General features: G+C 30.4%; 2 protein-coding genes across 3 annotated transcripts; one reads left to right on the forward strand and one right to left on the reverse strand.

The window, feature by feature from the left end:
• Positions 1-1,850: 1,850 nt before the first annotated feature.
• LOC131638755 (B3 domain-containing transcription factor VRN1-like) lies at positions 1,851-3,892 on the forward strand. Of its 2 annotated transcripts, XM_058909303.1 has the most exons (8): positions 1,851-1,980; positions 2,073-2,232; positions 2,314-2,502; positions 2,669-2,787; positions 2,882-3,158; positions 3,241-3,333; positions 3,429-3,493; positions 3,567-3,890. In XM_058909303.1, the coding sequence occupies exons 1-8, from the start codon at positions 1,924-1,926 to the stop codon at positions 3,828-3,830; spliced, it is 1,224 nt and encodes a 407-aa protein (XP_058765286.1). In that variant the 5' UTR covers positions 1,851-1,923; the 3' UTR covers positions 3,831-3,890. The 2 variants fall into 2 exon arrangements, with proteins under 2 accessions (XP_058765286.1, XP_058765285.1); XM_058909302.1 differs by having other exon boundaries at positions 2,073-2,502; positions 3,567-3,892.
• Positions 3,893-4,027: 135 nt separating this feature from the next.
• LOC131638754 (uncharacterized) lies at positions 4,028-10,526 on the reverse strand. Its single transcript, XM_058909301.1, has 6 exons — positions 9,446-10,526; positions 6,167-6,222; positions 5,840-6,070; positions 5,071-5,359; positions 4,725-4,921; positions 4,028-4,408 (listed from the first exon to the last, which is right to left on the reverse strand). Exons 1-6 carry the CDS (start codon positions 10,307-10,309, stop codon positions 4,255-4,257), a joined length of 1,791 nt encoding a protein of 596 aa, XP_058765284.1. The 5' UTR covers positions 10,310-10,526; the 3' UTR covers positions 4,028-4,254.
• Positions 10,527-15,344: the final 4,818 nt, after the last annotated feature.

Here is a 15,344-nt window from a genome sequence, read left to right on the forward strand (position 1 = left end):
GCACTCATCGGCTTAATTCATTTGTTTTACATCAATAAACCTCAACTTTAGTGAATATTTGGTATAGTTTACGTTATAGTGTATATATTGCGTTATTGTGTAAATATCATTGAATTTAATTGTTTCATCTCATTTTTGTAGGTATTCAAGCATTGATATTTATTCATAGTTAGATAGAGCATTGAATAAGCTTTCCAATGCTTCGAACCGGACGCAAATTGGAGTTACGGTTCTCAAGTTATGGCCGAAACAGTACAGAATTTTTGCTGTTTCTGGTGTGTTCTGCCGGGCGAAATTTTGGCTCGCCGGGCGAGCCTGACTGACCAAAAAATGTGAAAAGTTGCTGTGTTGAGCCGCCGGGCGAAGCGGTGCTGACAGAAACACGTTTTAAGGGCCAAAAACACAATTTTTAGGTTATGTTTTGGGTATTTTTGAACCTCAACTCATCAACCTTCCATTTTTGGTAGATTTAGCTTGGAAACAACATTTGGGACTTGAAAATGGATGATTCGGGACATAGTGTTTGGGTTAACATCCATATAATATCGGAGTTAAATGCTTCTGTGTTGTTCGATCGGTTGAGACATCGTCGAAAGATCAATATAGTTGAACTCTCGTCGGTGTTGTAGAAATGGACATTGATGTGAGAGGTATGTGGTGATTCTGATGAGTATTGTAGATTGGGTTCAACGGAGTGATAAATCTAAATTTGTGAGGATTAGTTTAGATTCAAACCAGATAAGTTATTCTCTATCAAGAATGTATTTATTTTATGTTCATATGTTATATTTTCCATTTTTACTTAAAACCCATTTAATCTAAACTCATAACTGCGGAAACTGTTGAATGGCAGTTTGATGTCACTAATCTTTGTGGACACGATAAATTCCCAAATAAATATTTCCAAAACTTTTGTGCTTGCCGCTTTACCGCACCAACACATGGTGGGTGGGGTTTGGTGAAAATTAATTGTACGCATTGTGTGGGGGCCGGTGCCCCTCGCCAATTACTACCTTGAAAAACACACCTCTGCACGTGCAGTCTGAGTGCAGAAACGGATGGGACACATGGAAATTTTTTGCGTGGGGTTGCCCCTCGGAAATATGATCCAATCAAATTGCCAGGGAACTCCCCTCGCTATTTTCTGTACCATCTGATCAACAAAATAACTTTTTGGCGCCATCTACTTTAGGGAGGGGTAGCCCCTCGCAAATATTTTTTTCAAAATTCAAAATTTTTCATCCTTCTTGTTTACAATATATATATATATATATATATATATATATATATATATATATATATATATATATATATATATATATATATATATATATATATATATATTGAATATTGCCCGGGGATTTAGCCAGAGATAAAACCTCAGACAAAAAAAATATTGTTGTTGGGGGTTAAGCCCCTCGCAAAGTTTAATTTAAAAAAAAAAAACCATAAAAAATAATTATGTGGGGAGTACCCTCGTAAACAACAAGGATGGAATATATATATATATATATATATATATTGTATCACAACCTTTTTTTGACAGCTTTGTGAATGGTTATCCTTTGATCAGTGTGTAAGAATGACATATCCATGCCATGCTAATGTAGTAAAAAAATGTTGGAAAGTGGAAACACAGAACACATGCAAAAGTAATTTAATGTTGGAAAGTGGAAACAAATAACACATGCAAAAGTAATTTAAATGTTTTCACGGTTCCAAATGCATCCAATGCTAATCTAGTCACACTTGTTGGAAACATTCGGGAACACAAACCTAACTAGTCATATTCAACTCTATTTAAGAGTTTGGCTCTATAAAGCTACTACTGCAAAGATACAGATGCATAGTGGGCATCGATAAATGGACCTTTTATTTACATTGCTTGAAAGCCATAAACATTTCTCTAATTTCCCTTGAATCATGGCCATTCGTCATCCTCGTTTTTTCAAGGTCATGCAGAATCACAAAGAGGAGATTGTAAGTATATGAGAAAGAAATTTCATTTATCTATACAGATTTACATATTTCATTATTTTTGTAATAAAAATGTTTATCTATTTTTGTTTCAGAGACTTCCGAAGAAATTCGTGGAGAAATATTGGAAAGGAATTTCAAATCCGGTGTTACTTATTCTACCAAATGGAGTTGAACACAAAGTATTTTGGGTGGAACGTGACGGTGATATTTGGTTTCAAAAGAATTGGGAAAAACTTGCAAAATTTTTAAAATGTAATTATTTTTTAACTTTTAAATTTATATGTGAATCACATTTTAAGGTTAAAATATATGACACAAGCACTTTGGAAATAGATTATTCTCGAATAAAATTTGTAAGTGAAGTTGGTGAAGCTGCAAAAGAAGCTGAAGACAATATTGAAGTGAGTGACAATAGGGATAAGAGTTTAGATGAGAGTGAACCATCCAAGCATGTTCAAATGAAAAAAGTTAATGGCAAGAGAAAAAGTATGGATTTTGATCCTACACATGAAAATATTTCAGGTGAGTTCATCTGCATTTCTTTTCTATTCCATGTTTTCTTTGGTCTGTTTATAGACTAGATACATTGATTATATATGAAACTAAAAAGCGAGTTGTCTCTTATGAAACGGAACGGAGATAGTACTATTCAAAAAAAAAAGTGATTATTTTTTCACCATGCATGAAGGTACTAACATAGGAAGCATGACGAAGATGTCTAAAGAGTGTCAAACAGCCGAAACTATGAATGAGAACCCAAGGTTTGAAGTTAAATTGACACCATCTTCTATCCAAAACTATAGATTGGTAAGTATTTGGCCATTTGAATATCGTATCGCGATAGAATGTTTGTTGCTATAGTTTTTCTATATCTAATAAACCATGAATTGAATGAAACCAGAGGATACCAACTGAATTTTCTAGGGAATACTTGAACAAGTTCAATGGTACGACAACTATGAGAGTCGGTGAAGACGGAACTATGAAAGTTAAAATCAAGTTTGATGATATCTATAGTCGATCTATTGTGAGTGGCGGTTGGACAAGGATTGTTAAAAAGTATAAATTGCATGTTAATGATGTTTGTATATTTGAGATGATTCAACTCCAACCACCTTCCTTCGTTATTACTATTATTCGAGGAGAAGAAGAAGATCCAAGTCCTAAGAAATCGAAAGGTTTATTTTTACTTAATAATTTTTTATTTTATTAATTTTTTACCAACATATATTAATCAATTTTCTCCAACTTCATTACTAGGTTACAAAGAAGGAAAATCTTGTGATAATATTGCAAAGAAAAAAGACATTCTAGAAACTTCTAGGAGCTGTCCAAAATTACATGTTCTAGATGGTATTTTTCTAACTAAAGTTGTAATATACTATTATTGTTTTAAATATTTTAAAAAAATTAAAGAGGTCTTTAAACTATTATTTGTGTTTATGCAGATTTAGAAGACAATAGTGTGACTAAAAAGAATATATTTGAAGTTGTTGTGAATTCATCATACCCGGTACGATTAATTAACTTAAAGTATAGTTTGTGATTAAATACAGAAATTAATGATATTTTGTTTTTATTTGCAGTGTGTACCAAATGCGTTTATGAATAGACATGTTGGATGTCATGGAAAATTCTTGGAGTTGAAAGTGGAAGAAAAATCTTGGTTTGTGAAACTGAGTTATTATCCCACACACAGTACATTGTATGCAGGTTGGAGAAAATTTATGAAAGAATGCAAATTGGAGGTAGGAGATATTTGTTTCTTTGAGTTGGTCGATGAGAACAAATGTGTGTTTAAGGTTTCATTTGAAAGGAACAACCTAGGAGGAGATGTTAGATCTGTTTGAGTTTTTTTGTTTATGCTTTGTTATTATAAGCACTGCTATATTTCATATGAATTCTCAGTTGTATCTAACTCTAAAGATTTTATTTTTAATTAATATGACAAATTTTTAAATATTTTGAAAAAATTAAATAGGTTTCTAATCTATTCCTTGACTTTACCAATAATCTGTATGTCTTTGAACTAAATAGTTTTGCATTTATATGATATAAGAAATCTAGCACCTCAATGGGTGTATCAGAATTGAGTATCAAAACTGTGCATTGTCAAAGTGATTTTACACTTTCTGTTTACACAAAAAACATCATATCTATATTCTGCACTGTTTCAGCACAATGAGAAATCAAATTCCTGAGATATATGTACAAAAGGACATCATGTAAAATTCAATGTAATAAATATATGTTTCCTTTTTCTAGTGCTACTATTCAAGAATTTATTGACCAATCATAATTTTTGTATGATATATGAACTGGACCTCCATCATCTAAGAGATGTGTCAAAAGACCTGTTTTGTTTGCATCCAAGTAGTTCATTATCCATTTTACCACATTTCTCTCATGTCCAAAATCTGCACTGTACCTGCCAATAAATAAATAAATATTTCATAAGCATGGTTCTAGAAATTAATTGACAAGCTTAGTCAAAAACAGGACAATACTCAAGAGCACTTGGGTGATATGATAAGGAATCTCTTCCGGCTTAATCAGAGGTCTTAAATTCGAATTTAGTCCTGGGCACACTACAGTGTTAAGTTCTCTTGAGATAGAGTTTTGCCGTTCATTGTAGTCCTTTCAGGCTTGAGGGATTAGTTTCTACAATTACTTGCAGAGGATACTCATTTCTACCAGAAAAAGAAAAAAAAAACCAAGACTGCAGAAGTTCAAAAACTACTTACCACTTAAAAATTGGACTGAGATGAAGGGTCCTCTTCTCTAGGTCAACATCAATTCCATCATTCTCAAGAAACTCTCTAGCTGCACATCTCAATTCTTCTGCAACTCTACAAGGTGAAAAAAATCTCACTTTTGGGCTTGACTTTGTGCCATTACAAAGTCCAAAGTGAATCAAAGGATTCATTTTGACAACTGCAACCTGTAGCATGAATAAGTCAATAATTTCATCATAAATTGGCTACTCACGCTTTCAGATCAATCATGGTTCAAAAGAGTATAAACATGAAAAACAAAATTAATCGAAAAAAACACAATACTTGGATTAGAAGTTTGACCAATTTTGCCTACCTCTAGCCGTTTGTCTCTACCGCCAAAGGGCTTGACTAAGGAATAAGGCGACCTCCGATTGCTTCTAAGGATTCCATTTGTAATAGTCGCAAGAGAATAAGGATGTCCTCCGATCAAATACTGAAAATCCGAGAAGGATCTCCTATTAATCACACCTTCTTGACACCCTACTCTTATCATAGCATGGATAACCATGGCATTGTACATATTTAAGAAGAAGGCGAGTTTCTCGTTTTCAGATAGTTCTAAGAGATCCACTCTATGCAGATCCTGAGTCATGTTTACATACCTGCAGTTTAAAATAACTTTAGACAAAATAATACTCATCAGAAGTAACAAAATCTAGATTTCATTCTTATAGGTAATGTTGAAATGAATCACTGCTACATTATACTCCTTCTGGTTCCTATTGTAAGAAAAAACTTACTTTCGGTGTATATAATTGTCCCTAAACATTGATGCTAACATGTTATTCCTAACAATAATTTAAGAAAATTAAAGGAATTGAATGCAACTAAATATGTTAGGTTCCTATTGTAAGAAAAAACTTAACTTTGGTTTATATAGTAGTCCATATCCATTGACACTAACACGTAATTCTTAACAATGATTCAAGAAAATGGAAGTAATTGAATGCAAGTAAATGTGTCAGGGTCGTGCCAGTATCACCCATTAACTTGACTTTCTAAGGAGTTACTTGTGTTGCAAGCAACCTTACGGCTGTCATATCAAGACTAGCAGTTATCAACAACAAGTTTTACGACAGTACCTTCGAAATTCCTCACTTTTGCTGATTGCCACATAATCAACACGTCTCCTATCTTCAGAAGCATAAGATTCAAGAATCGCACACATAATCTTGGTAAGTCTATCACAAACTGTAGCTGCATTTTTCGGTTCACTGTCATTTGTGGCACCACGGAAATTGAAACATTTTGGGATAAAAGCTTCATGCTCAAGGAATCGGTAGAAGTGATTTCCCTCCTCGAAATCAATTTCCCTACATACAAAAGATGAAAATAACAAAAATAAAATTAATAAACATTACTTAAAACCAGATTTTTAGTCTGTTTGGTTTCAAAGGTTGTTTTCTCACCCGAAAACTGGATTGATGAAGTGCTTTTCGCATAACAGATTTCCGACCTCAACAGCCTAAGCATTTGATTTGGAATGAAATATCATTTAGATGAAACATTATGGTCAGAGAAACAACATTAGGGAACAATGTTTGAAATTGTAAAACTGAAACAAAATTTAAAAATATCAATTCACAAAACGACAAATTCAATACTCTAACTAAGCAAATCAAATCAAACAACGTATAATATCAATATAACTGCAATTTGCAAAGAGTCCTTCTTTTCAGCGGACTTATCAATCTAATAATAAATATTATGATGTAAACCGCATGACTAATTCAAATTTTTAAAACAATTTAGGAAGTTTCCATGTAATTTCACCAAAAGAAATTAACAAAGTTTTTTTTTTTTGAGGAAATGTTTTCCATTTCTACATGTAAGACTTTGAAATATCAGATCAAAAATTAAAAATATTTTCAAATATTTTATAGTAAAATTATAAAATAAACAAATAATTATATTAAAATTATAAAATAAACAAATAATTATTTTAAAATATATAATAATTTAATAATCGTTTATTATTTTAAATTACAATCATACATTTATATAAATTAATATATACTAAAATAAAAGATAAATATTGTGAGGACGTGGACAGAATAGAAATTAAAAGGATTAAATATGTTTTTGTTTATTAAAAATATCTTTAATTTTAATTTTAGTTCCTATTAAACTAATAATATATTTTAGTCCTACAAAATTTTTATGTATACAGTTTTAATTCTTGTTGTTTTTTAAAATTTTTAAAATTATTTTATTATCCTTTAAATTTTAAAATTTTAAATAATTTTTTTCATACATTTTTAGAATACTGTAAAATATTAATTTATTAAATTTTAGAATTTTTTATAATGAGAAAAATTAAATATGAAATTTTTAAAATTTAAAAGATAATAATAAAAGTAATGAAAAGCACTACTTAGAAATTAAACTTTGAGTTTTTTTTTCAAGAAATTTTTTATAATGTTATAAACATGTCTCCAAAATAATTATCCAAAAATGCATATTAGTTTAGAGTTTAAAGATAGTGCACTGTCAGTGTAAATCAGTTTTACACATACAACCAATCAAAATGCTTTAATTTGCCATGTAATTACAATTTTTTAAAATTAAAAATGGGCTTTATTCTGATGCATGTCTCTCATTGGTTGACAGTGTAAAAATACTTTACACTGTCAGTGCATTTCCTTTTTTCCCATTAGTTTAACAGCAAAGATTAAAATTACGTGCATAATAATTTTATAGGTACCAAAACATGTAATTTTTTTTATAGCAATCAAAAACAAATTTTAATAATTTATAAGAACAAAAACATATTTAACCTAAAAATTAAAATACGTTTGCTCGCATCTATATTCATTATATCTATCATCATAAAGACACTATGTATGGCTTGTGGAGGGAATAAATAGATACTAATTTCATTTTTTAGTATATAAACTATAAAATAAAATAAAATATTAATTAAAGATTAAATAAACAAATAAAAAGGAAATCAAGTCATATATACAATATACAACTAAATAAATAATAATTTAATTTGAATATAATACTTAAAATCTGATCTCACAATTTAAATATTTGGAAATATATATATATATATATATATATATATATATATATATATATATATATATATATATATATATATATATATATATATATATATATATATATATATATATATATATTGAGGAAATTTGGAAATATATTTAAATAACTATATTATGAAATATATACAATGGTGATGGGATTGGGTGACTCTTTTATACTTTTGATGCACATAAACCCTAAATCATAAATTTTATTCACGATACAATTACAAAAATAATTAATTAATTAATTAATTAATTATAGATTATATATTTATTATAAAACTAATTTTTGAAAACTTTTTTATCTATTTTAACATTCAGAAATTTATCCAAAAGTATTTGAATGGGGTGTCCGATATTCCTTCCAACTTAAATAAAAATCTTAAATTATAATTTTACAAGGCCCGAGATACTCCATTTATAAATTAAAAAATCCCAAAATTTATATATTACCAAAAGAAATTCCCAATATTATTTTAATATCAAATAAATCTCTAATTCTTACTACAAAATGTCATAAAATTATTTAAATATACTTCTAGAAACTAGTATTTGATTGTGTAAAATAAATAAATATATAAATAAACTAGTATTTGAATATACTTCTAGAAACCAGTATTTAAATATACTTCTAGAAACTAGTATTTGATTTTGTAAAAAAAAAGAAGAAGAAAAACTAGTATTTATCCAAAAATAATATACATATGTCATATTTAGTTCTCAAATTTCTTAATTTAATTTAATGTTCTGAGTTCATTTTGATTATTTTATTTCGTGTCTTCTATCAATTTATGATATTAAGTTCTGGTAATATAGATGTACAATAAATTAGTTCAAATGTGATTAAATATATAAAAGTATATTAAGTGTTATGAAGATGGTCACAATATAAAAATATATTAGGTAAAAACTTTATTTGTATTATAATGTAAAGTTTCAATTAAGGATGTGCCATAAAGATATCACAATAAACTCTATTTTATAATTTTGAGTCATATTTAAACCTTAAGACTTCTACATTCACAACAATACAACTTAACATTATTTTACTAAAAATTAATAAAATGAACTAAATAAAATAATAAAAGTGAAATTAAGAAATCAACTCTTACCTTTTTTAGTTAAAAAATAAAGCGGAAATATAAAATTAAGTTAGAGATGTATTAAGCCAATCCATAAAATAAACATAATAAATAAATTAGAGCTTAATGATAGTGTACTGTAAGTATAAAATATTTTACATAGTCAGGACATCATAATTCTTAAAAAGAAATATTTTATATATAATTTAATAAAAAAGTCAAACGTCTACAAAAATAACGGTTATAATTTCACTGCTTTACACTGTCGGTGTATTTCGATTAAATCCTACCAATTAACTATTTTATCAATTTTTCTTTAACAAAAACTAAAAAAAACAAAAAAGTCAAATATTACTGTATTAATTTTAATGAAAATATTATACTCTTTTAAAATCAAAATATGAACAAAAACAAATTCCATTTTTTTATTTTGAAATGTCAAATATCAATTTTTGAACTACTGAAAATGTCATCAAAAAACAATATGAAATAAAAAGTCCAAACTACAAAAAATCAAAATTATCAAACAAAATAAAAAATAATAATAATAACATACCTCATCATGAATATATCCATGGTGACGAACAAGAAACTCCACCAATTCACTCCCAGCAAAACAATTTCTAACAATCTTCATCGTCACCAACCGATCTTGAATCGGCAACCTCTGCCTCAACACTCTCACAGCCTTCACAATCTCATCCTCCTCCACCTCCACCACCTCCTCCGCCGCCTCATCAAATCCATACTCCGGCGCCACCGGAACATCGCCGGAAAACTTTCCATCCGCAATTTCAATCAACTTCTTCTCCAATTCACCGCCTTCATTCTTCCTTATCGCGTTCAGCTCCACCAATCCTCCAATCAGCTTCCCGTTGAAGAAAATCTTCGGAACGTTTGAATTTCCCGTTCTTTGATTCAGCTCTTTCTCTCTTTCGGTGTAAACATCGATGTTGATTTCAATGAATTTCAATCCTCTCTCTTTGAAGAATCTTCGAACTGCAGAACAGTCTCTGCAATTCGATTTCGAAAACAGCGTGATTCGAACTTTCCCCAACGACGCGTCGTTTTTGGTCTCTACCACGACTTTTAAACCGGATAATTTGAATTCGGTAACGTCGTTAAACGACGAGTTGTTTTTGTCGTTTATGTCGTCGATTGAGGTTTTTATAGACGAGATCGTTCGCGAGATTGCTGACGACAGGTTGTTGCTACGCTGACGGAAGAATGTTTTTAATTTTGATGATGGAACGACGTCGTTTGGGTTTGGATTTGAAGTAGCGAGCGGTGGTGTTGGTTTTGGGAGAAGTGAATGAGGTTGGACAATTGAGAGGGTTTTTGCAACGGAAATGTTACCGTTAGAGTTTTTGTTTGTGTTAGTTGTTTGGTTTGGGATGGGTTGTTGTACCTCAGAACCCATTTCTATGTGGAAAGAGGATGAAGAAAATGAGGAAGATAGTGTAAGAATGAGGCAATGAATTGGTATTTAATGTGGAGGTTTTGAGGATTGATTGAGTCCAAAAATGATAACTTGGTGATGAATGATGTATGATGAAAAAGAATGGACTAATAGGGATATTGACAAAGGTGTTGGGGGAGTGTACGAGGGAAGAAGTCAGATAATGTATAAAAGACGGACGTGGTCTTTATGCTGCTAGTGGTACTTATTTCTCTTTAATTAAAATAAATTGATTTTAGAAATTTTCTATTACAAGATGAATAAATAAATTGGTTCTTAGTCACGTGAGATGGGAGACAGAGGAGTAATAATCTATTTAAAGAATAAAGATTTGTTTGGTCAAATTTTAAGATTAAAGATATTATAATATCATTCTTGTGCTTCAAAATATATTAGAAATTTAATTGTTGTTATTTATAATTAATATAAATTTATTTCCACTCTAAATTATGGTCAAATTTATAGTATTTTACTTATTCTGGCTACCTAATTTTTTATTTAATTTTAATGTTTTCTTATAAAATTATTAGTGTAAAATTATTTTATGTTTGTTGTTCTGATTAGTTTTTTTTTTAATATGCAATTTGTATCTGGCGGATTTCAAACATAAGACCTTGAGAGGACCACACTCTTAGGCCGTGTTTTAAAAACCGGACCGGATATTAAACCGGTGAGGGTACTGGGTCACTGGTTTATAGGTCGAACCACCGAGTCACTAGTCGAACCGCATGACTAAACCGGGTTAAACCGGATAACTCGGTTAAATAGACCGGTCGTTATAACAAAATTATATAGGTATAAAATCTATGGAACCGGATGATTCAGTCTCTACAAAATATAACTAGCACTTAAATTTTGTGAAAATATCATACTATAAATAAATTCACAAGTTTATAATTTAAATTCAAATTTTACACATAGGTATCACACACAATAAAAATAGTACATAATTATAAAATATAATTGCAAACAAAAGTTTAATCGCAATATAATCTAATTGAATAATTTATAACAAAATAATTTCATTGTCTACTAAATTTAATTTCAATAAAAAAATTATTTCAATGTTGGGATCTCTTTCAATATCAAAATTATAGGTAAGAAAATCAACCGCATCTGGAACAATTTTTTTTTTATTTCATTTTTTATTTTTATTTTAGTTTTTCATTAAAATAGTCAAAACGACGTTGTTTTAATTTTTTAAAATAAAAAAAATAAGAAATGTATTTAAACAGCCGGTTCACAAAAACCATCGGTTTTCCCGGTTTTAGCGGTTTACACCAATTTTGATTGGTTCACACCGGTTCAAGGATATTTTCGATCCAGCTATTGAACCAGACCGATTATCTAGCCGGTTCCCTGTTCGACCAGTCCGACCGGCCAGTTCGGTTCGGTTTTTAAAACACTGCTCTCAGGACCCAAGCGACCACAACTTAAAATAAATTATAATTTGTCAAATCACCAAGGATCTGTTTGGAACAGATGAAATACAAACGAAAGAAAGAGATGAGAGAGAGTAATCAGAGAAAGTGGAAAGTTCTCTTACTTGGTAGTGCAGAGAAACTAAGAAGAGTGATTAAATTTGTGTCGAGCCCACACAATTTCTCTTCCCCCAATTAAACGAAGAAAAAGGAGAGAAGGCCTTAAATTTTTTTCTTTTTCTTGTTTTATCCATCACTCAATGGATACATTATTTTGTTTTATCCATCACTCAATGGATACATTATTTTATTTATTATGGATACTAAGCATTGTACTTATGTGTATTGATTTAATTAAATAATATTATAAATTCATTAAATAATTTATTTGTACTTGTTTAAAAAATTATAAAGTTAAAATAAACATATTCATTAAATTAAAACATAGTTAATTATTTTCGTAAATAAATCATAGTAATTTTTTTGTCTAAGGATATTTATGTCTATTCAAAAGTTACATGCATCTTTTTCTCTTCTATTTCTCTTGTTTTTCTTTTATACCAAATAATATATTACATCTACTCTATTTCTTATTATTTTATCTCCTTATAATCTCTCTCACTTATTTCTCTCATTACACATTCTCTCCACAACCAAACACACCCTTAGAGTGTAGGGAGCATTATCTTGGGGAAAAGCGTTGGAGATTCAAGTACAAGATGCATTCAATGGCTCTCTGCATCCTACACTGGAAGAATAATTGGTTGTTACAATTGCTCAATTATATAAAGGGAAAGCATGTCATTCTCAATTTCACATTCAAACTTCACTCACTTATCTTACTTAGATACTGACTTGAGCGTTTGAGTGTTCACCTTGCAGGTCAACTCCTCTTCTTCACCGCATTGGAAGCTCAAGTCTATTGTTGTACCTCGCAACCTCCCACTACTACAAATAACACTTTTCTGACGAAGCTTTCACCTCGAACATGCTATAAATCGAGAGTATAGGTTCTGGGAGCGTAATGTTTGATTAGTTTAAAGAAAATAAACAACATTTTCCCTTGGTATTCTAAAAAACTAAGGGTTTTCTTAAAAACCGATGTAACATAGCTATAACTGAGCGCCATGTTTTCTCCATAAAAAAATAAACCTCTTCTCTCGATTTTTTGAAAACTTGAGGGATTATAGCTATAAGGGATCTCGCTTCGAATCCTTATTCGTTCATTTAAAGTTTTTTCAACGATTTCTCACTTGACATCTTTCCAGATTTCATGTTTTTATTTGCTAATTAGTAATTTTCAAAATATTTGTTATATCAATAAATAAGAATAGGCAATAATAAAAAAGGAAATATTTCTTTGATAATAAAAAAAGGACAACAGATAACGATTCCACATATTCAAACTCACTCAATTTAACTCCAACATTATCTCTATTAACTATCTCTAACTGAGAGAAAAGTTCATGAAGAACTGTTCCGTATGATATGAGGAAAGTCATTTCCTCCCGAGAGATGATTATCATTTCCTTTAAGAAGTTAAAAATGGTAAGAGGAAGATTAACTCTCACTCTGCAGGTAAGAAAGTACAAGAGATGTTTGTCATCCCAAGTAATCGTTTTCAATAGTTTCTCTCTTGGACGGAGATTTGACACTAAAAGTTGAAACCAAACTTTTGCAATTGGGAGTAGAGTACCAGGACTGATGGGCTTATCTATGTTGGCATAAATTAGGTGAAGGCGGGTTGAATAGACATTGTTGAATCTATAATGTTCAACATAACTACCTTTCTCTTCACATTTTAACCAGTTGGCATAACAGAGACATTTAACCATAACTCTTTAACGAAAAAGCAGTCTGAATATCAAAAAATTTCATTATAAAAGCATCTGAATATCAAAAATTGATAATGAAACATCATGAAGCACTTGAAACTATCTACATCCTCCACTTTAAGGTTTGCAAGAGTATTTTCTATGAAGAGTTCTCCCTGATGAAATGCAAGAGAGAGAAAATTGGGTTTAAGGTATGTGTTCTTAAATATTTATTTCAGCAAAAAATCATTTATTAATCTAACCCTCTTTTTGTTTATATTAGAAACAAATGCACAACATATGATCTTCATGAACAAATTAATTTTTATTTTATTATTCTATGTAAAACAATGTAATATTCTGGCTAAATATTATAGTTTATAAACAAATTATTTTATTAATTTTCTGTGTATACAATGTAACGAGTTTAAATTTTAAAAAAAACAATCTAACTTATCCCTCAGTTTTATTGATAAATCGATATATATGAGGCGCTAGTTTTACAAAGGCTTAATACCCTTTTTGGTCTCGTACCTATACCTCGGGGTTCATTTTAGTCCTCTTTCTTTTAAAAGTTCCAAACTGATCCCTTACGTTATTAAAATGGTATCACGTTTGTCCTGACTGTTAAAAACATTAGATTATTATTAAAAATATGGCTGATGTGTTAATTATTAATGAGGTGTAATGAATGGTTTGGTTCTGTGGAATGGTCATAATTGGTCACCACAACAACCTCTTCCTCTCCACCACTCTCTTATCCTTCTACGCCTCTTCCTCCTCCTCTCAATCCCTACGCCATTCCCACACCCTCTTCTCCCAAATCACCAACCCCGATCTCTTCCTATGGAACTCCATCATCAAAGCATACTCTCTCACCCTTCATTCTCCATCAAAACACCCTTTTTCCCTCTTCAAATCCATGCTCTTTTGTTTTGTATCCCCTGATTCATTCACCTTCCCTTATCTTCTTAAATCATGTGCTAATTTGTTGATAAGTGATAGTCCTAAAATGAGTCTTCAGGTTCATTGTCATGTTGTAAGAAATGGGTATGATTTTTTTTGTGTTTTTGAGAATGTTGATAGTATGTGTAAGGTGTTTGAAGGAATTCTTGTTAGTGATTGTGTTTCGTTTAGTACAATGATTAATGGGTTTGTACGTGCGGGTTTTATTAGTCGTTGTTTTCGGTGGTAGTGAACTGGGGTATTTTGGTGGTAGTGTTTTATTGGTGAATAAGCTTGTAGATATGTATGCAAAATTTGCAATACTATGTGTAAGCTTGTACTTGACGCCAAAACAGCAAAAGCATTCAAAGAGAAGATTATTGATGAGTATCGGGTGAACATGTATGGCATGCCAGTGTTTCAATTAGATGATTTAGGTTTCAATTAGGAGATTTTAAGAAGCATTTTGTGTTAGGGTTGAATTCGGGGGAAAATAGAAAAGTGTTTCAGCAACAAGCAATAAGAAGGTGACGAATAGACATTACATCAATCCACCCCAGCTTCCACGTCTTCTAAAGTAACATCGTTAGATAGTTTTTGACGAAAAGAACCACTTTGATTATGTTAGACAATGTAAGGGACCAAATTGAAAATTTTAAAAGGAAGAGGACCAAAATGGACCCCGAGGCATAGGTACGAGACCAAAAAGGGTATTAAGCCTTTTATAAATAATAAAAGTGTAGATGATGAGGTTCAAACCTATGCGCAAATAAATTTGCCCCTCGGTGTTTTAAAAATTGAAGTGTTAAGTCGTTA

Source organism: Vicia villosa, unplaced genomic scaffold (genome assembly GCF_029867415.1).
Source record: "Vicia villosa cultivar HV-30 ecotype Madison, WI unplaced genomic scaffold, Vvil1.0 ctg.002408F_1_1, whole genome shotgun sequence".
Taxonomy (NCBI): domain Eukaryota; kingdom Viridiplantae; phylum Streptophyta; class Magnoliopsida; order Fabales; family Fabaceae; genus Vicia; species Vicia villosa.

What these genes read in the sequence shown, in the direction of transcription:
- LOC131638755 (XM_058909302.1), top strand. Translation starts at nt 1,924, where the DNA reads ATGGCCATTCGTCATCCTCGTTTTTTCAAGGTCATGCAGAATCACAAA. An exon ending in TACACATGAAAATATTTCAG is followed by an intron (nt 2,503 to 2,668) that starts GTGAGTTCATCT and finishes CCATGCATGAAG; the next exon opens with GTACTAACATAGGAAGCATG. An exon ending in AAAATTACATGTTCTAGATG is followed by an intron (nt 3,334 to 3,428) that starts GTATTTTTCTAA and finishes GTGTTTATGCAG; the next exon opens with ATTTAGAAGACAATAGTGTG.
- LOC131638754 (XM_058909301.1), bottom strand. Translation starts at nt 10,309, where the DNA reads ATGGGTTCTGAGGTACAACAACCCATCCCAAACCAAACAACTAACACA. An exon ending in TTCATCAATCCAGTTTTCGG is followed by an intron (nt 6,071 to 6,166) that starts GTGAGAAAACAA and finishes TTTTGTATGTAG; the next exon opens with GGAAATTGATTTCGAGGAGG. An exon ending in CTCAGTCCAATTTTTAAGTG is followed by an intron (nt 4,409 to 4,724) that starts GTAAGTAGTTTT and finishes ATTTATTGGCAG; the next exon opens with GTACAGTGCAGATTTTGGAC.